Genomic DNA, 20,372 nt, shown 5'->3' on the forward strand with positions numbered 1-20,372 from the left:
AAAGGGTTGCAACATAACTTTATTTGTTTTGTACAGTATTTCCACTGAACTTTAAATTCAATATATTTTCCTTTACATTTTTAATAATGTTGCCGTTCCTGTATGCATTGTTTTTGCTATTTTATTTTCATGTTCATGTTTGTGTGTCATGTTCGGTTGAAGTGTATAAGTTTCTCTAAGTCACTCATTCATACCGTCGGTAAAGTCAAGTCAAAGTCACAGTTTAAGATGGGTAATTTTGAGCAAATGGAAAACAAGAACAAGAACAGAGAAAATAAATACATGGGAAAAAAAGGGACCAGATCAGAAAAAAACATCAAGACTGGTCAGTGATGGCATATGAAAAGTATTTTTTACAAACACGTAGCATTGTAAACATTTGTAGCGTAGACATTACTTGACCAAGCCGAGGATGGCTTCAGATTCTGATATAGACATGAACAGCTTCTAGGACGGAAGACAAGTCAGATTTGAGATATTTAGTGATGTCTGTTCATTCCCCTATAGATAACAAGGTTCCTGATCCTGCAGCCTGACTAGGACAAACTTTTATGCGAAACACAATAATCCAAAAATATAGCCCCGAATACCCTGATCAGGAAACAGACCAAGAAAAGCAGAAAAGGCTTGTATCCTCACCTCCTATTTATTTTCTTTTTCTTTTCACGTGACATGCTCGAATGAGGCTTTTTCTCCACTTCTCAGAAGTGATTAGAATTGCATCTGAATCCCTGTCAATGTATCAGAACATACATATAGTTTAACTCATAATACTTTAAATAAAAAATGTAAATCACTGCACAATTTTTGAATCCCAGATTTTAAATCTTAAATGTCAAGTAGTTGCCTCTGTTAGCTTCACCCGGCAGAAGGAGCGTCACCTCTGAGAGCAGTTTGTCAGTGGATCTTTGCCTCTGGGTTGCCTGATTTTGGACAATATTTATTGCATTCAGGATTATTTTGCAGATTTTCTAACTCCTTAACCAGTACTTGAACTTGAGAAAAAAAACTGAAAGAGGGACTGAACTATTGCAGCTTCTAATGGAAAGAAGCACGTTTTAAATGGCCTGTAGCTGTTCTCTCAGTCATACTGACTGGGTCAACGCAAGCCAATTATGTCAACTAAATATTGAAAACAAGACATCTAGTATATTATTTCAACCAGCCTTCAGGATGAAAAAAACTTTGGTAAACTATGACAACACGGTTAGTACCTGCAATTGCCAGCTATGATAGTCCACAACCTGCATCATGTGCCATATCTAAGTAACTACAATATTTCTATCAGCGCAGAGTTTCTTTTTGCACAAAGAGCGGCCGGCTGCAGGCCGTGACCTAAAAATCAAAAAAGAGCAAAATGTACTCAACCAAAATATCTGCAGCTTAGCTATGCACAGTGAAAACCATTAGAAGACTATAATAGTGGGGGATCATCACACCAATGGACAACATGGGAAGCTGGAAAAGACCAGTTTTATGCAATTACTCAAGTAATTTCTCTCCCCCAGACAATTACACTGCCTTAAATTCAATTCCATATTCAGGCGCCCACAGTAATGCATGCCATTTTTCTAAAGAACCAATGGCAAATAACGCAACTTTAAAGATAAGGAAAATAGAGCAGCAATGTTCTGCACAAAATGTGTGCACATTCAAGTAAATAAAAGATATAAAGAAAAAAAATTGAAGTCAAAGACAAATACATAAGAAACTCCAGTCTTTGTTGGTCGGATTGGCACTTTTGTGAATAGGAGTGCATTTTCATTTTTCAGAAATATAAATATTTTTCCTGGTTGATGCACTGTTTTTTTGTTGTTGTTTTTTTTAACATTGCAATTCTGGCATTATTTGTAGGCCAAGCACAGAATTGGCCATGAAATCGAAGACTTCAGTTATAAATGCTTCTCTACACATACGTCATGTAGAAGCAAGTTCTTGTTGCTCAATTTATTCATGATTTGAACTCTTATGTCTGCTGGGAGCACACGTTCTGTGGATAACATCTCAAACTCACGAGAGCCTCACTAACACATTAAATTCACGCTTGAACTCTGGCATGAAACGGCAGCACTGCCAATGGAAGTTAAAGGCAAACGTAAGCATGTAATACTGAAACAAACCGAGTGGAAAAATCTATGTCTATCCAAAAAGATGGAAGGAATTGATTCTCAAGTATACACAATATTCAATAGACTAATCCATCATGTTTTTTTTAGGGAGAAACATAATTCCGTTCGGTTCCGTGATTTGATGTTCGGCTGGTTCAGTAATCCACACAACGGGGCTCCCCGGCTCTGATAGGGACATAGGTAGTCATAGAGTCAATCGACCTCTTCCTCACACAGTGCCCGTCAGTCAAACATCACACGACCACAGTTCTGCTCCATCCACAAAGCCTCCACCGTGATCCCAGAGCAGCTCCCGTCGTGGGCAGAGCTGACCTGAGGTCAAGGTTTACAGGGCAAATTTAAACCATCATAAGTCATGTGGCTAGAAACAACGAAAAAAGTTTCCATGACAACTAATGTTTGTGCCGAATGACATTTGGGAAAAAAATATTTTTTTATTGTCTCAATTAAAACAACAACAAAAAAGAAAAGGAACTCAAGTTCAATTAAAAATATCAAACCAAGGGCAAAGTTGTTTTTTTAAAAGAAAAATATACTAAGAGAATATACTAAGTGCACCAAAACAAAAGCAAAAAAACAAAACCAAAAAAAAAAGGGTGAAAGAATGAACTACTTCTTCCACTATGGAAACCATTTTAATTGCTACTAGCCACTCATCTGTGTGAGGTGTGTGTACAGTGTCTGCTGGTGTTGTATGCAAGTGTGCATGAAGTGTGCGCAAATACACATTTATATATATAATGCAATTACATCAAAATTCAAATATGTGTTCATACTTGATATTCTGGTTGCGGTTAGGCTCGTCACTTCTGAGATGTATCCCTAGCCAAACTCCTGTTGTTATCAGACCCGCGGGTGGGCAGCGGATAAGCTATTTACATCAATATCACAACAGACCCATGCAAAAATCATGAACAGATGTCATCCCCAGTCTTCAAAGATATAGTGATATAGAATACCATAGGTTATATATCAACTCTACCACTACACAAAACACCACCACTGTCACTACACCATCACTGTGACCGCCAAACCAACAGGCCCATTCTCCTGCTTTCTTTACTCCAAACGCTGCAGTAAGGAAGGCCGAGCAGTGAAGTGCAGCAAAGTCTCTTCACGCATTTCTTCACACCGTTTTCCGTCTCTTAGTGCCAGCTGTCTGTGTTTGGCCAGGGATACTCAGTGACTGTACGCTGGGTAATATAACGCCATGCAAAAACCCTACCACGTAAGAGCTGGGAATGGGGGGGTTTGCGAACCAGCAGCAACCTGTTTACACTGGGCTTCAAAGAAATCAGACAATCAAAACTATAAATGTTGTGTCTGGTATTTCACCCTACTTGCAAATCTCTTGAATTCATTTAAATATAAAAATAAGTTTTGTCTGCTGCTGGCACCCCCTACCTTAATCCCCAGCTATGCCTTGTTTAATAGTTAGATCACTTCATCATTTAAATGTATTGTTATTAATAACACAGCACACGACGAACATCGGATCTCTAACTATACCACCCTTGAACACTTTTTTTTCTTCTTCTAGATCTAGAAACATCTCCTCTTATAAAAAAAAAAAAAAAACCCGGCCCCTTTTCCAGTATCCCCTACAGAGCCCTTCCTAAGTTCACATGGTTGTTTTTACATTTTTTCCCCAACTCAACCCTCCCCACGAATGTTTCATATTTGGAAGTCAATAGAAGGGGGAGAAAAAAAAACACTTTTTTAAGCTTAGGCATCAGATTAGCTGAGCATTAAGCCTTAGGAACAGGGAGACTCTTTGTAGCAAAACCAAAGAAAAAAATTAATTCACAGCACTATGAAAAGGTGCATATATGTAAGTGTTGGGGGATAACTAACTAATTATAAAACAACAACAAAGAGGGATCATGTTTCTAGGGATTTTCTTGTACTTTGAATTGCACTGTCAATCAGACTGACATCAAGAGTGAGGCATATTTCACCTCATGCACCCCAGTCTGCAGACTTTTTGCATTGGGATGCATGGGTAATCCTGAAAAGAGGTATTATCCCATTGGAAAAGAAATTAAAGTGTTTATAAACACAACAGATCGTCACTGCCAATGAGAGCGATCAAATGGCAGGACGACGTCTGTGTGTGCGTTTGAAGCCAGGGCAGATGCACACTTTGGGCTCTGAGGTGATCACTTCCTCTTCAAAGCAAGTGTAATGGAGTTTGTGTGGTGCTCTCCCCATGGCCATGGATCATGTGGGTCTGCGCTTCAAGACGTCAGTCCACTGGTTTTGGGAGAAGGGGAAAAAAAGGAGGGCCTTTTTTCTCAGGCTGGAGAGCGGGACAGTTTTAGCTTTCCTCCAAAGGGTTGGTGTGTCTGTGTGTGATGGTGGCGATGCTGGAGGTGAGGGGGGAGGGGAGTGGCAGATCAGGGGAGTGGGCGTGGAGGTTTCACGTCGGCATCTAGGGCTCCTCCGGGAGACGAGGAGGTACGGAGGGGGTAAACGGTGTATTTTTAGAGGAGAGGGGTACAGCCTTAAAGCTGGAAGCCCTCCATGGGGGCCTCCTGCTGGGGGAAAAGGAACTGCTGGTTGGCCTGGTCCACCTGAGGGGCTAGACTGTTGTCCTCGTCCTCCACCCCAAAGTAATGCTCAATTAGATCAAAGGCCTTCTGGTAGATCTCCTGGTTGTCGTGGCTCTGAAGGAACTCTATCTTGTCAAGACCTGGAAACACAAGCAATGTTACAACACTGTATTTGTTTGTGCTAAATCATCAGACAGAAATATAAACTTTTAGTCAAAAGAACATAATTAGTGTGTCTAGGGCTGAGCATCAAACCTCAAAACTACGTGTCCACAGTGTTTAAAAATGCAAAGTGTCAAGAGAGAGTATTGTTTGATCAGGCATTTACTCATCTAAATGCACGTAGGTATGAAAAAAGTAGTGTTTTGGTAAAACTCTGATATAAAATAACATTTTCAAATCAAACCCAGCCCTACTGGTGTCTACGCTGTGTCCAATATAACGCAATGTGTTAAACAAAAACACCACATGTTTGTAATGTGCTATGTGTAGGTCATGTGCAGCACCATAGGCTTCTTCAATGAGGCTGCAGTAGGGATTGACTCCAGTGCCGCTGTTCTCCTGCTTGGCCTCCTGCTCGCCCAGCCGCAGGATGTTCTCCAGCCCGTTGAGAGCCACCTGAACGATCTTGGAGTCCATCACCGTCAGCAGATCACACAGGGGCTTAATGCAGCCCAGGTTCACCAGATATCTGCACGCAAACATTAATGAGCTTAGAGAAAAGGCGCTCCTTATAACTCCAGATTTTTTTTAGTTTATGATATGGGTTAAATCTATCCAATCCATTATGTATTTTAATTAATTTGCCATGGCATCAGCAGCGCCTGTAGATCCTACACTACATTACAACTACATTTATGACAAAATAGGCTCAAGACCAACTACAAAATCTTCCATGTCATTCATGCTCCACAGTCATCACCATAATCACTTTCAACCAACAAGTCTATGTATCAAATCAAATCAAACTTTATTTATATGGCACTTTTCATACAGTAGCACAAAGTGCCTCACAGAAAATAAAAGCAAACAAAACAAAAACGAAACAAGATATGAACAACAAAGAACACCATGAAACCCAAGCCTCCCACCCCCACAAATATACACACAGAGATACACATAGACATACACACTCATGCACACAAACATACACACACCCACACACATACACTAGCTGTTGCTGAGGAGACATGGCTGGGCACCGAGATCTGAGGTGAGGAAGAAGCTACCTTTGGGGGCTGCGCACACCGAGAGTATGTAGTATGAGTATGTAGTTCCAGACTGATCTGGTACAGACATAACAGCTGATGTTATGGTTACTGAGGGGATGCTGTGGTGGACCTGGTCTACAGTATGTACTCTCATCTAACCTGATCTGTTCTGGTGTTCCTCCAGAGGTGGCGTTGGTGATGGCCCAGGCCGCCTCTTTCCTGGTCCTGAACTCTGCTTTCTGGAGAATGTCGATCAGAACTGGGAAGATGTTGGCATCAATTACCGTCTGTTGGGCAGAATAAAATCAAAAGAAAAATCAGGGGCAGGTCGACAAAAATCATTACAACATAATTATTCCACCAACCTAAAGCGGGTGATCGGGGATGTAGTAGAAGACAAGTAAACCTATCTCAACTCAGCTACTGTATCTGATCTGTAACTGATGAATAACAATGCATCTATGGCACCCTTCAAAACATAATTAAAAAGTGCTTCACGACAGCAATCAAAAACAGAATCATATCAATTACATTAAAATAAAAATCATTGCATTAGATATATACACAGCAAGGAATTCATTAAGTAAACGCATAATATTAATGAAGGTATGTTTAGAGTTAAAAAGAGGTCATAGATGTGGATTGCCTGAATTCCTCATTCCAGAGTGACGGGGCCCGACAGCAAAGGGCCAGTCTCCTCCAAAAACCAGAGGGTGTCAGATTCATATGGGATTAGGGACGATATAGTAATATATATTATAATAATGGCCAATGCCATTCAGACCTTAAAACGAATAATTAAAAAAGGATCCTAGACAGCACAGGCAGCCAGTGTACCAAAATATAGTTTAGTATTGATAGAAATAGTAATTCCAAACATTTCTCATTGAAAAACATTCTAACTTAAAAATATAGCTGTCGTTAGTGCTAGGGCTTGCATTCAAAAGGTCTGTCAACATAATATGAAACGGCTATTTCACAAGAACACTTGGGTTTCTGTGGAAAAGGCCACAAAATACATACAATACAATACAGTTAGAAGATAAAAGTCAGCTTTACTAGCTGTGATTAAATAAGGTTAGAAATAATGTATAGCGCTGACATTTAAACAAATCTTGTTTAATAAACACAGTTACTAATATTTGCGTTCTTCTCAAAAGAGCAAATTATTACGACAGGCTTCATTTTGACATTTATGTCAATACAAGACAATAAAACAGTGGGGTAAAGATTTCTCCTGCAACGGCGGAAATGTCAGATAGAAAAGGTTTCGTTGGATGCATCACCTGAATCTGTGCTCGGTTTCCTGCTGTGATGTTAGAGATGGTCCAGCAGGCCTCTTTGCGAATGGACTCTTTAGCACTGCTGAGAAGGTGAAGCAGACAGGGCAGGGCTGAGCAGTTCAGCACAACCTAAATGCAGCAACAGAGCGGGGATGTAGTCGTTACTTAAAAAAAAGAAAAAGGTTCCCGATTAAGTAGAAAATGAAACCTCTCAATGAATGTGGAGGATGAGGTTTGTGATGCTGCTACTGCACTGCCTTATAAGGAGAGGCGTTTCTGTGATTTAGCCTAACCTCATTGTAAACAGGGTGGACAAAATAATAGAAACACCTGTCAGTATAACAAACACGATCCAACTGTTGAGCTCCAACTATTAATTGAACAGATGTCAACGACTAAATTAGTCTGGGATATTGAAATATACAACATTGTGACCTTCGTAGGTCAAATATTTTCTCATTTCTGCAGCCCAATCCAACAGCACTACACACTACAACCTTCTAAATAATAAATAAGGATGTTATGTTGAATCAACCCCTCTCACATCACGGTTTCAACAGAAATTAAACATCATATGGGATTGTAAAAATGTTACGCGATTATATTAAAACTGCGTAACTTTTGGCTACTTAATACACAGACATCTGATTGTATCCCATTTGATGCAATTGTGTGGCCCTTTATGTGTTTTTGTCTCGACAAATCTCACCTGTGTTTGGATGTCATCTCCAGTGACTATGTTTCCTACAGCTCTCAAGGCCGGGGAGGCCACCTTATAGTCTGTGTGCCTGCAAAACACAAGGTTTAATAGAGAGAAATTCTACGTATTTTCAACATATTGAAGACAACCAAAAGCTTGGCTGGACTTACATAAGTAGCTCTACAAGGCGCCTGCAGACGCCAGAGTCGATCACTGCCTGGATCTTGTCATTGGGGCCGTCTGAGAGGTAGGACAGGGCCCAGCAGGCGTCTGCCAGCAGGTCTGGGTCACTGCTAAATAAAAGCCGGGACAGCACTGGCAGACAGGGTGACACCTAGACAGCACAGACAGATTCAGATTTATGCTTTATGCTCGACAACATGAATCCAACAACGCCCATGAACCACACCCAAACCATCAAGTGAACCTTTTCAGCACATTTTCAGCAAGTACCCTTCAGAAGATCATCATTTCAGCCATGTCTAGGGAGGTCACAAGAACCAATACTTGGGTAACAAGTCAACAACAAACATCTGAAAACTTGACTTTTTTTCCTCCCTCTACAGTAATGCAGGTACGGGGAATATGAGCTTGAGACCAACAGCATCCCGTCACTGACAGAAAGTTTCTCCGATAACGCTACATTGTGAAGATCAAATACATGTTCAAATCATCAGGAGGAGAGCTACTAACGTTAGCCGTTAGCAGCCGGGGAGAAGCACAGTCCTGCTTGGCTAAATGATAGAGCTAACAGAGGTTGCATAGTTACATTATGATGCGTTCAAGCTCTTTTTAGTAAAAAATTGTATCGGACGAAGGTAAATTACAACATTATCATGATGTGTATAATGTGTAATCTTGCAAAATGTGTTCATTTTTGACGAGAAACTTCAGGCAGACCATCAGGGATTGATAATAAATTCCCCAAAATTAGTATACAAACATTAATAAATGATTGTATGCTGAAGTACGTGGGATTGATTGACTGGTTTTTACTGTGGTCTCAAGTTGAGCATCGACAATTATGGAATTTCACCGATATTTGTATCGACTTCTGGTACAGTGACATCCCTAGTCTTGTCACACCATTAATAATCATTACGCCAGCTGAAAAACACATTTTAAGTACTTCTGTTCACTGAAAACTGATAGCAAAATGAATAACCAAATGTCAATAAATAAACACTGTTTAGGAATTTCGCAGTGCTAGCCATCTGTAGTTATTTGTATAGTAGGATGTAATTGTGACTTTTATAGTTAGTTTTCAAAAAATCCTTCATATACTGCAACATTGACCTGACCACGATTTCACATACAACTAACACTGAATGGCTTTGATAAAAAAATATTTAACACAGGTTCTAATAAATAGCAACAGAATATGATGGTTACTACTGTTTAGGGCTGCAACGATTCATCGAGTTACTCGATTAACTCGATTATGAAAATTCCTCGAGGCAAAACATCTGCCTGAAGCCTCGTTAAATTCCTATGACGCGCCTATGTGCAGGGATCCGATTGTTCCACACGGACCGTTGTTCAGGAAGCACACCAGCGCGCCATACACGGTCATTCATTCTGAATTTAGTTGGCGCGATGGCGGAAAATCAGCCTCAGAATGTCCGTAAACGACAGAGAGTATCGGGGCTAAACAACGGTATCCTGCTTGCCCATGTGAGCGATTTATTTCTGACAACAAAACGAATGCGTAAAGTTGGAAAATGTGTGACTAGATGTCTCCTCGTCTCCGTGGCGCATTTCTCCGTTTTGTTTATGTATATCGATCACTTCTCATTCGCCATCTTGCGAGTGACGTATAGAGTTACGTTTATGCATCGGACGCTCGTATTGGCTCCCGTAGCAGCTTTTACAGCCAATCGGAAAGCCTGATTTACGCTTGGCTGTGAGTTGTTGTGTTTGCCCAAACGGACGGAGGAGTTCAAAGCAGAGAAAAGAACGGTCAAACAGTTACTGTAGTGATAGAGAAAGCTAAATACATAAATGGCACAGAAGAAGTACACTATATACACACATATTTAGGGCAGGGAGAGGAAAGGGCCATTGCTGGCAAAACAAAACGTAAATTAAATGTTATCCATGTTTTATCCAAGTTGATTTAACTGTATTGTTGTTAAATTCTCACTGGCACTTAATAAATGGGCTTAGTTTTGGAGCCACATTTTGGAGTTGGAATGAATACCTCTGTTTATTTTTTTTAGAAATGCTTGATCATTTTACAGCCACATCATTTTCATTATGCATTATTTGTTTTGGTTGTTTAAAAACGCAAATTTTTTTATCCGATTCCTCGATTAATCGATCGATAAAGTGCTAAATTAATTGATTACAAAAAGAATCGATAGCTGCAGCCCTACTACTGTTTTAGAATGTATTTATACTATCGATCTGCCGCCAATCGTTATCGGCCGATATGGACCCGAAACAGGTTGATCGGTGATCGGTCAAAGTGCCGATCGCATATTTATATATTATATATATATATATATATTTATTTTTTTTTACCCAAGACTGTTTTTCTGCGCCTGACGCACGGTGGGAATTTCATGGCCGTTATGGCCGGTGGCCTGTCAAAGTTCCAGTCTTTTACAACGCTATTGACATGTGGTGAGCTTTTATGGACTCACAGCCACCCTCGTGTGCACAGTCGGCTCGTCCCGTGTCTGTGGATCAGAGCGATTACTCTGCTGCGATTGTTCCAAAATAGAACTTGCGCAACTTCGGGAGCAGCACAGGTGAAATATCAACATCATATGCAAGAAGAATGTCAACCGTTCGTCAGCTTAATTACAGCCTCCCGAGTGGAGCTGAGCGAGCGGGCAGTGAAAGGACACAGCTGCATTTTTATTATAAAAGTACCGGTCCGGTTCCCGTCTTGTTCCGCTCCGGCGTGCGCACATGTTTGTAGTCAACACGAGCTGAACGAGCATGTGGCCACGAGCGGGCAGCAGATTTTGCAGAGAGAGGCATTTTCATTATAAAAGTAGCAGAATCCGGTCCCGCTCACAAGTCTGAAGCCCAAGCCCGACCCAGAATCCCGCTGATCGGAACATCCCTAATTTATACTTTATCAATATTTATATATTCATAAACCCTGTTGGCCAGAAATCCTGTTCTTCTAAACCTCAGAGACTATTTTAACAGAGAGCATGTTTTGAATTACCTTCTCATAAAAAGGTGACCAGGTTAAGAAAAGAAATCCTATATAAAAGGTTGCGATACCATTCCTGCACAGCGACTGCAATTCCCTCTCCAGTGTAAATATTATTGCAACCATTCAGCTGAGAGTCGATAACCATATTTGTCAAATATCTTCTATGTTCAGCAATGATAACTATCGAACTACAGTTGTAGAGCCAGAGGGGTTTTGTTACATGAACGGCAATGACAGCAAGCAGACTCCTCGTGAATTCGGACTTTATCCTGCACCTGATCCTATTAACAATTATGCATTCTGTGTCAGCCACAAACATCCATAGCAAAATTAATTGAAAATTAAATCATAGCAGGCCTGATCTCAAATGATACCAATGTTTTTGGTGTCAACCTCATGATATGAAGTGGTACCTTTTCAAAAGCAGGTGGAGGGTTTTTTCCTCTACAGAGATTAGACAGAGCCCACACTGCATTCCTAGTCATGGTCAATCGAGTGGATTTGGTCAGAAGCCTGAAACGACAAAGAAAAGCAAAGCTGATTACATGATAGTTGATCATAATAAATATATTATATGTAGGAAAGATAAATGCCTGAATAATTATTCCCTCTACAGAAGCCAAGAGGATGGGCTTACATTAATAATGGCGGAAGGATGTCGCAGTTCAGCACATAGTCCCTGCACACCGCACTATCCCCTGCAATATTACCCAAGGCCCACACAGCCTGCAGACAAAACCAATGAACATTGGGTACAAGAGTATGAAACAAGGCAAGACACAGACACAGACACACAGACACACACACACAGTATGTCACACCAATCAAACAGATGTGTTACCTGTTCTTGGACGTCCTCAAAGTCGGAGTTAAGTAATTCAATGAAGATTGGCACCGCTCCAGCCACAATTACCGTCTTCGTCTGCATGGATGTGCCTGATGCTATGTTGGTCAGTGCCCACGCCGCTTCAAACTGTTCGAGGAATATACACACACACACACACACACACACACACACACACACACACACACACACACACACACACACACACACACACACACACACACACACACACACACACACACACACACACACACACACACACACACACACACACACACACACACACACACACACACACATTGTGACCTTCGTATGTCTTTGACCATGGAGCTGTAACATGTTGAAACTTATGTACTAATGCACAACTATTGTCTGTATTAATTGTATTTGCAGATATTAAATTTACATGGTATGTGGACTTTCCATGCAAGGAGAGTATGCATGAAATTAACTGTGTGAGTGAGTGTATATACAAACCTGTAGTGTGCAGTTGACACTCTTCTTCAAGAACTCCACAAACCTCTCAACTACTCCAGGCGTGTTTATAACTTCATCAATTGGGGGGTTGGGCTCTGAAATGAACAGAGGCAAAACTGGATGCAAGTACTTTTGTTTGGTCTACGGTGACCTCCTGACTGGTACCACAGCTGTGTGGAGTCACTGCATGTACACGAAAATTACCTTTGGAAAGTAGTTTTCTGAACTTTTGTGTTGTGGCGAGCTGAAGCTCTGGGTCCTCAGAGAAAAGCATCTCGACCATGTCTCTGGTAATCACTCCTTCCTGCAACCATACATGCACAAGCACTCTCAACACGCCTGACTATTATCAACCTGAAGGCTGGGAAAGAGGCTAGACAACAATAATAACAATGGTCCGATGAGAGCCTCTTTTTGTCTATTTTGTCTGAGTGGTGTTAAGAAAATAGACACTCACTGTTACTGGAGAGGTGAGGTAGGAGTCCACCAGTGGACTCTCAAACATGGCTTCCTCTTCATTGAGAACATCCACGTTCCTCCTCTTGAAAAGCTGCGATTAAAAAAAACGGTCAGAGCCCAAATACACACAGTCAAGCCAGACTATATTGAATATGCATAAATTACATACAGGCATTGTTTGAAAGATTTATCATAGGCGGCATAACTTTCTTGAGGTTTTTGAAGATGTTCTGCCTCTTGGATGAGAGATGAAACATCTTCAAAAACCTAAAGCAAGTCCAGTGCCATTGAGAAGTCTTTAAAAAGACCTCCATGACCTGGATGACTGAGAATCTTCACAGACATGATACATACCGACATAATCCCAAACAGAGAGATAAAGGATCTGATGAGTGGCAATGACAGGTGTGTTATAGTACCTGTTGTTCTCGTTTCTGTTTCCTGAGTTGGATGCCCTCCTCCTCTCTCCTGCGCCTCATCTCCTCTGGGTTCAGTGCTTTGTTCTTGTAGCGGTTCATCCTGTAGTTATCTTTGGCCGGACTGGCTGACGGCTCTGACGGAACACAGGTAGGTAGACGTCACAATTAAGACACAAACAAAATGAGAAGCAAACAAAGCAACATTTGCTTCTCCCAAGTTGAACTCGACGAGTTCACCATGTGAAGGAAAGAGTAAGTGCACATCTGACAGCTTGCGTTTGTTTCCCCATGACATGTCTAATTATAGGTCATGATGATGACACAGCACGTACACGGGTCTATATATAAAAAGGCCATAAACAAGCTCAAAGAAACTGAGCAACATAGCCTAAAAATACACACACACAAACACGCACGCACACACACACATCAACCCGTCAGCTGGGAGGCAGAACAAACGTATTTATTCAGCGTTAATTCGCAGAGTTTGCAAAAATCGGTGCCCACACAGGACAAACTGCCCAGTCTCAGCATTTGTGCAGTCATGCCACTAGAACAGGGATCTGGGCAGATCCCTGAGTCACCCGGGGCAACGGGGGGGGGGGGGGGGGGGGGGGGGGGGGGGTAGGTCGGGACAACATTGATACCTGCCACCAACACAAGATGGTGCTAACGTCCTGTAGCAAAAGCCCTCCATTGTAACAGCTGGAGTTTCCAAAGGTTAAATATTGAACAAGTAGCACAAATTGAGCTCATGTTGTGGTCCGAGGGCATTAGCCTCCTAAAAGGCTTATGCATGTGTGTAATGTGTCCAGATGGTAAAGCCACAGGAGTGGATGGCACACGAGCACAGGTTGCGGCTGGATGCTCCGATTTCTGTATCGTTTCAGTTAGATTGGCTGCCGTACACGAACTGCACTGACTGTTTCATGCTGGACGGCACAGAAATAGCCCTGCAGAGGACTTGTCTGCATTGGCATTTCAGAGGAGACCCCATCTGCAGCAAGGGGAGTCTAGAAAATATAAAGCCAGATGGTGAAGGCGTTTAGGCCAAAGTATCTACTACTGCTACTGAGATTCCTGTCAGTACCTCATAACAACAACAGTGGAATGGAAACCCTCTTTTTTGTAGAGTGGTGGCAGGAATCTCAACAGCAGATGTATCAAAATCTCAAACTATCTGTCTGTACGGCTATAATGGCATCATTTCTTGTGTATGTGTGCTTTTGGAGCCTTGACTTTTGTCAAACTAAGTGAGGCACAACAGCTTGCTTTACTGACAAAATGAAGCACTAAGTGTGATTCTGGAAAGGACAGCTTGAGAATTATTTTTCATTTGACATGTATAATGAAACAGGCAGTTCTGGACATTTTGTATTATGACTTATTATTATTATGACTCTCGCTGCCTCTCTATGACTTGTATTTATAGAGGGAGAAATCCTCCCCCCTAGAAAAAACCCAACCATAATACTGTGCGGGAATAGTCTGGAAAAAATGAGGGTCCACATGTAACGTTACACGCCACCGTGCGGTGCGCTATACGTCACACTCGGCTAATAGCTCACAATTAGCAAGCTGTCAACAAAATGTTTCATGATTTCCTTCAACGCTTTTCCTACTAGCTCGCGGGGTTCCAGCTTTATCGTTTTACTCTTCACTACAAGAACAACGACGAATTTAACACGGCTCCATGAACGCAAGAGCGCAGCGTCAGAGTTACGAACAAGGCTTGATGACAGTTAACATAGCTACGCTAACATTAGCGCTAGCCGCTACGCACACAGATCTGGGCCTAATTAAGATGACTATTACAACGCGTCATCTTACGGGCGATTACTTATGTCATTATCTCGGTCTTGGGGGGCGCAATTGTCAAGTTAAAATCGACCAAGCCACAAAATGACACAGAGCACGCAGCAAATGCTAAATAACTTCACTCCTAGCGTAGCATTTGAACGACTAGCTTGGTAACCATGAGCTACACTTGTAAGGTAAAGCAACACGGGCATCGGAGAGACTGGCTATATCACTTTGAGATTGGCGATAGGCAAGCCGATACTTGGACATAATTGATCATAACATTGGACCTACGTTAAGCTATACTCGTGTGTGTGTGTCCTAAGAAAAGACGGTACAGCGCGGTGGAAACGTAGTTAGCCGTTAGCCAAGTTTCCTTAAAGTGGCTAAGACATTTCACTGGTCGTTTTCCCGGGTTGGAATTGCGTTGGTGAAAACAGCCACATTTTATAAGACGAAACGCTGTCCTTAGACTATACTTTGTGGTGTCAGGTTAATACACTCCAAATCAACTTGCGTAAAATAACAACCGTCTTGCGCTACAACGTAACTTAGCATCGTTAACTGAAGTTAGCTACCTAGCTAATTAGTTAGCTAACTATTAGCTAAACAACAGTTACAGGATTATAATCAGTAATCCCAATGACACAGCCCACATCTTTTACCACTTAAATATATATCTTGTACTCTCGATTGACCGCACATCTTACCCATAATGTCCTATGTCGCTTGGGTTTATCAAACCGTGAAGGTATAAATCAAATATAAATCCTTTCTCTCTCTTCTAGCTTTCCAGAATTTGCTCCTGTAAGCAATATGTCTGCCGGAGACGGAAACGTTACAAAAAATATACCGCCGACTTCCTGCCGCCAGAGGGCGCACCGACCTCACAAAACACACTCCTCACATTTAACCCAAGTGAAGGATTGAATATCCCTCATACCACACAAATGTATTCAAACTCATGGATTCATTTTATTTTAATTCCACCTAAATTGAACAGTTCACTCTTGGATATATAATTAAAGCACCATACCAGTTATTTGGGGAGGGCAGGGGGACACATGACTTTACATTGCAGTCTTCTATCAAAGTCATTGTTTGTCACTCATCACTCCATTTGGCCAACCTTCTGACATGGTTCAGGATATGTTGGATCTGCTCATCTCCCTCTGGTTTTGAAATGCTGTGTGTGTCTGTGCGTGTGAACACTGGGTGGGGGCCCCAGTGTTTTTCTCAAAGTGAAAGTGACAGAGTAATACAGGTGAGCTGCATTCCTGGTCAATTTGCTGGGAGCAGGTAGTGGTAAATTCTGGCACTATATTGTGATAGAGCACCGTCCTCTGACATGGGCCCTCGAGGGGGCCTGGGGGAGATACACCAGAAAGAACTTTAGGGGGCAATGTTGCACAAATAAAATGGAAGTAATGGGGCATTCACTGCTGTCAGGCTGGCTCTTTCCCGTTTAGAAAGGGTGTGGGAGGTCAAGTCAACTGTAGCACAACTTAGATACTTTCCCATGATTACAATTTCTTAGCAGACAAGAAGCAACACTGCTCCGGATTGAGCTTCACTCAGCCGAGCCATGAGGGCTGAGAATATCGCAGCCTTCAGCAGGTGTGCTTGCGTGGAGATGAATCAAAAGACCTGCAGGATAGCAGCTCTCCGCCTGTATCAAATAACACAAACACTCAGGACCAGATCCAGGCCTGCAGGGCTGTAGCCGGGGCTCATCGAATCTGATTTCACAGGGCCTCCTTTTGTGAGTTCTTTACCTTTCTCCGTTCTAGGCCTGCTGAAGCACATCATACGGCAGCCTCCACTTTGCAGGGAAGCAGAGGCTATCCATTAGTCAATGCCATAGAGCAAAGACCGCCGCTGTAATGGAATCATAAGAGCCGAGCAAGGCATGTAACCGAAGGGTTTTAGAGTAGAGTAACGCAGGGACGCTCTATAGCCTCACCAACGGCACATAATGTAGATATAATACACACTACAATCAATATCCCCCATGGGTTAGGGTCATCCAAACCCTAGATTCCAAAATAAGATCTAGATGAACAAACAGGAAGACCTCTCCTGCTGACCTCATTAGTGGCCGCGGCCCGTTCAGTCTGAGTCAGCAATATTGAAAACAAAAAAAAAAGAATCGCACTGCATTTTCAATGAGCAAATTAGCGTTGCTGCAACAGCACCGTGAGACAACAACTGGGTGTTGACGAAAAATTAGTTTATAGTTTTCAGAAAAGACAATACAGCATTTGTTCCTTATATTTCTGCAGTAGAAAGCTTTATTTTTTGGTTTTATAATAATAATCACTAATCACTTTTCAAAGTTCTCAAAGGCACTTTCATATCCTCACATCTACACATCTTTGTGGGCTGAATGATTCTTCTTGTTGTTGTAGAAATCCTTTTCATTTGTTGGGAGACTGTACGTTATCCAGCGGAGAGATTTCATAAAACGTCTGCCTTGTTTTGCATCATGCTCCTGGCAGCTTATCCACGAGAAAACATCAAGCAGGTCTCAGATCTCTGCAGGAAAATACCACAACCAGAAAAAGAAGAAATATATATATCTTGCACATTTAGTTCCTCCCACACAAAAATAATATGTATCACATAAAGTGGCGAAGAACATCAAGGAGCATGTTTGCACAGTAAAAACTCCATTATGAAGCGTCAAAGGCAGTTTAGTTTTGATTATGCTTATTTGAGTGTGCAAATATTACCCGGATTAAACTGCTCCTTAATTCAATTCCATTAAATATGATAACGAGGCCTGGCCTGCTGAAAATGTGAGAATGCGGTCGGGCCGCCGGTGGGAGGGAGCACATGTGCACGGCTCGCCGCTGAACGCTTTGTGTGAGAGTAATAAAGGGTGAGAGAGATAACGCCACGGGGAGGATAGTGTGCGGAGAGAGCAGTGTGTCAGCGCATGTGTGGCATGAATAGAAAAGAGGAGATATGTCTTCATAACACAGTGTTGAAAATTCATCCAACACTGTCGATTCCTTCCTTCCTTCCCTTTTTCTTTTTTTTTTAATCTGAGGACCGGGGCCCTCTCCTTCTCTCTCTCACTCTCTCTGACATCTACCAGGTGGCGGGGTCCGATAAGTAAGATGCTGAGTAGGTGATTTCAGAATGTTCTTGTGGATCATTCGATCATTCCCTGTGTGTGTGTGTGTGTCTGTGTGTGTGTGTGTGTGTGTGTGTGTGTGTGAGTGTGTCTGGAGATTTGTGGGAACCATTTGAAAAATAACGTGTCATTTTTCGGGTCACAGGAGAAAAGCAAGGAGAGACAAATCGGTGGTGGGTTGGATTGATCTGATTGAGAGCAGACACCAAAAATGGCAACCGCTTTGCAATCGAGAAGAGCAGAGCAGCTCGGGTGTGATGAAGGTCCTTAAACAAGCAGCTCAACAGGAACCGTTCACCCTTTCTGTCCAAGGACGACGGACATCCGGGTGAAAGGTCAGCCAGACTGGCTCAAGTTGTTTTGTTGCGCACCCATCTCTGGCGATGTGGCGGTCCAGACCCCTGCTGCATTCTCAGGTATTTTGGCTGCTCCTCGGTGGTCCGGCCACATTTGACCAAAAGTTAAAACATAAAGGAACTGATGTGACTGATGTGTGTGAAGATTCTCAGTCATCCAGGTCCTGGTAATCTTTTCCTTATGTCGTTGGCAACTGGACCTCACAGCCAAGAGGCTTGTTCAGTTCTAACTGAGTAGTGGTGGACTCCAGGAGTCACACGTGTTCAAGTAGAGTAGCAAGTCCCGCCTCATCCGCTAGACTCCCATGGGACCGTAAAAAATGTATGGGTCTCAATGCAGCTAAAATAATTATTTGCTGGTCCCAGTCGTTATATGCCCCCAATTAGAAATATGTTGTTTGTGGATTTAAATGATAATTTTTCAGGTCAAGAGATTGACCTTTTATTGTGCAATTGTTCAGTTTAAGGCTGTAGAGAAAACACAATGAGAAAGCCTACACGTGGCGTATGTGACGTCACGTCATCACCCTTTCTCACAGCGGTTCAGTGCCGATCAAACGGAGATGCCGGTGTGTTTTGTTCCTGAATGTTCCAGCAGGTACGGCTGTTCATGCTTTAGCTTCCCGTCCGATGAGAAGACGAGGAATCGCTGACTCAAACAGACGGATGTCATTCACGCCGAGAGCAGCGACGAGCTGTAGTTCACAAAGCAGCCTCACACAAAACCTACCATACTACTATCATACATAGTACTATCAAACTTCTTTGCGATAGATCGTGGTTGTTTTTGCATGAAAAATTATCTTTAAAAAACACAAACAACATATGTGAAATTCATGGCACAATTCAAACGGGACCAGAAAATAATTTTGATCTCGCCATAGGAATACATGCATCAGAAATTCATATTGGGGTCCCATGTACTGGAAATAGAAAGGCGGGACTTCGCCACTCTATACCTAAAGCAAGTCGCCTAAAGCAAGTTGCCTCCGATAAACTCATCCAATAAAAGCACCGGCTCAGGCTTTCCTGTATTGAAAAGCAACCGAAATGCTTCCAAGCTCGTATTATGCACCTTTGATTCTGCTCACCCAGAGTGTGGTGCATTTGCTGTATTTGGAAAAGTTGTAAAGTTGTGATTTTTTCTTGCCTGTCACAACCTATATGCTACACAACAAAGTGTCTCTGGCTTCTTTGAGTGCACCAAGAAGGTTCAAAAAGCTTAACTTTACAGCAAGTGCACCATGGGTATTCTGGCTGGATTTAAAGGTGCACAATACAAGATCGGGAGCATTTTGGTTGCCTCTCAACGGCTCTCAACATGTTAAATTCTCGCGAAGACCCATGGGGGTCAGGACCCCCTCGAAAACGAGACGCCATATCTCAAGAGGTTATTCCTAATAAAGAATTTCAAAATAGGAAGGCCTTACCAGTGGTAAAACCTGTATGACAGCACAGGACCCACATGGACTAACATGGAAGAAGCTTGGATTACAGGTAGCTACTCTACTATTTCTTTGCATAGCAGATCGTTCTTTGCTGCTATATCAAGGCTCTGAATTTCAAATGCACCTGTTGAGGTCGAATACGGAAACCCAGTCCAAGTCAGTATTGGTGCATCCCAGCCAGACCCCAAGTCATATTAATTGGGGGGCTCCACAGCGTGGGTTGAGGTGGCAGCACAACGCACCAGTCTGGTGCCAGAGAGTGAGCAGAGGGAGGGGGGGTGCCAGCAGAGTAGATGAAGCAAAGAGATCAATATGGCACAATCATTGTACACACTGTAATTGATGAACATGTGGTTTGCAAGGACTTCCTCTTGACCCTGTAA

At 42.3% G+C, this 20,372-nt stretch overlaps 1 protein-coding gene across 1 annotated transcript; it reads right to left on the reverse strand.

Moving 5' to 3' along the window:
• Positions 1 to 4: 4 nt before the first annotated feature.
• On the reverse strand, positions 5 to 15,877 carry kpna6 (karyopherin alpha 6 (importin alpha 7)). Its single transcript, XM_084031704.1, has 14 exons — positions 15,757 to 15,877; positions 13,247 to 13,380; positions 12,826 to 12,918; positions 12,573 to 12,672; positions 12,369 to 12,463; positions 11,889 to 12,020; positions 11,685 to 11,773; positions 11,461 to 11,560; positions 8,046 to 8,209; positions 7,885 to 7,963; positions 7,179 to 7,304; positions 6,052 to 6,179; positions 5,188 to 5,372; positions 5 to 4,821 (listed from the first exon to the last, which is right to left on the reverse strand). Exons 1-14 carry the CDS (start codon positions 15,758 to 15,760, stop codon positions 4,634 to 4,636), a joined length of 1,617 nt encoding a protein of 538 aa, XP_083887830.1. The 5' UTR covers positions 15,761 to 15,877; the 3' UTR covers positions 5 to 4,633.
• Between the last annotated feature and the right edge of the window lie 4,495 nt (positions 15,878 to 20,372).

The sequence above is a fragment of the Eutrigla gurnardus genome (assembly GCF_963514095.1).
Source record: "Eutrigla gurnardus genome assembly, chromosome: 17".
NCBI lineage: Eukaryota > Metazoa > Chordata > Actinopteri > Perciformes > Triglidae > Eutrigla > Eutrigla gurnardus.

Bases quoted from the DNA above. Each gene is read 5' to 3' on its own strand.
- kpna6 (XM_084031704.1), bottom strand. The intron at 12,021-12,368 runs GTTTGTATATAC...TTCCTCGAACAG, and splicing joins GTGTCAACTGCACACTACAG to TTTGAAGCGGCGTGGGCACT. The intron at 7,964-8,045 runs GTAAGTCCAGCC...TGTGTTTTGCAG, and splicing joins CGCCTTGTAGAGCTACTTAT to GCACACAGACTATAAGGTGG.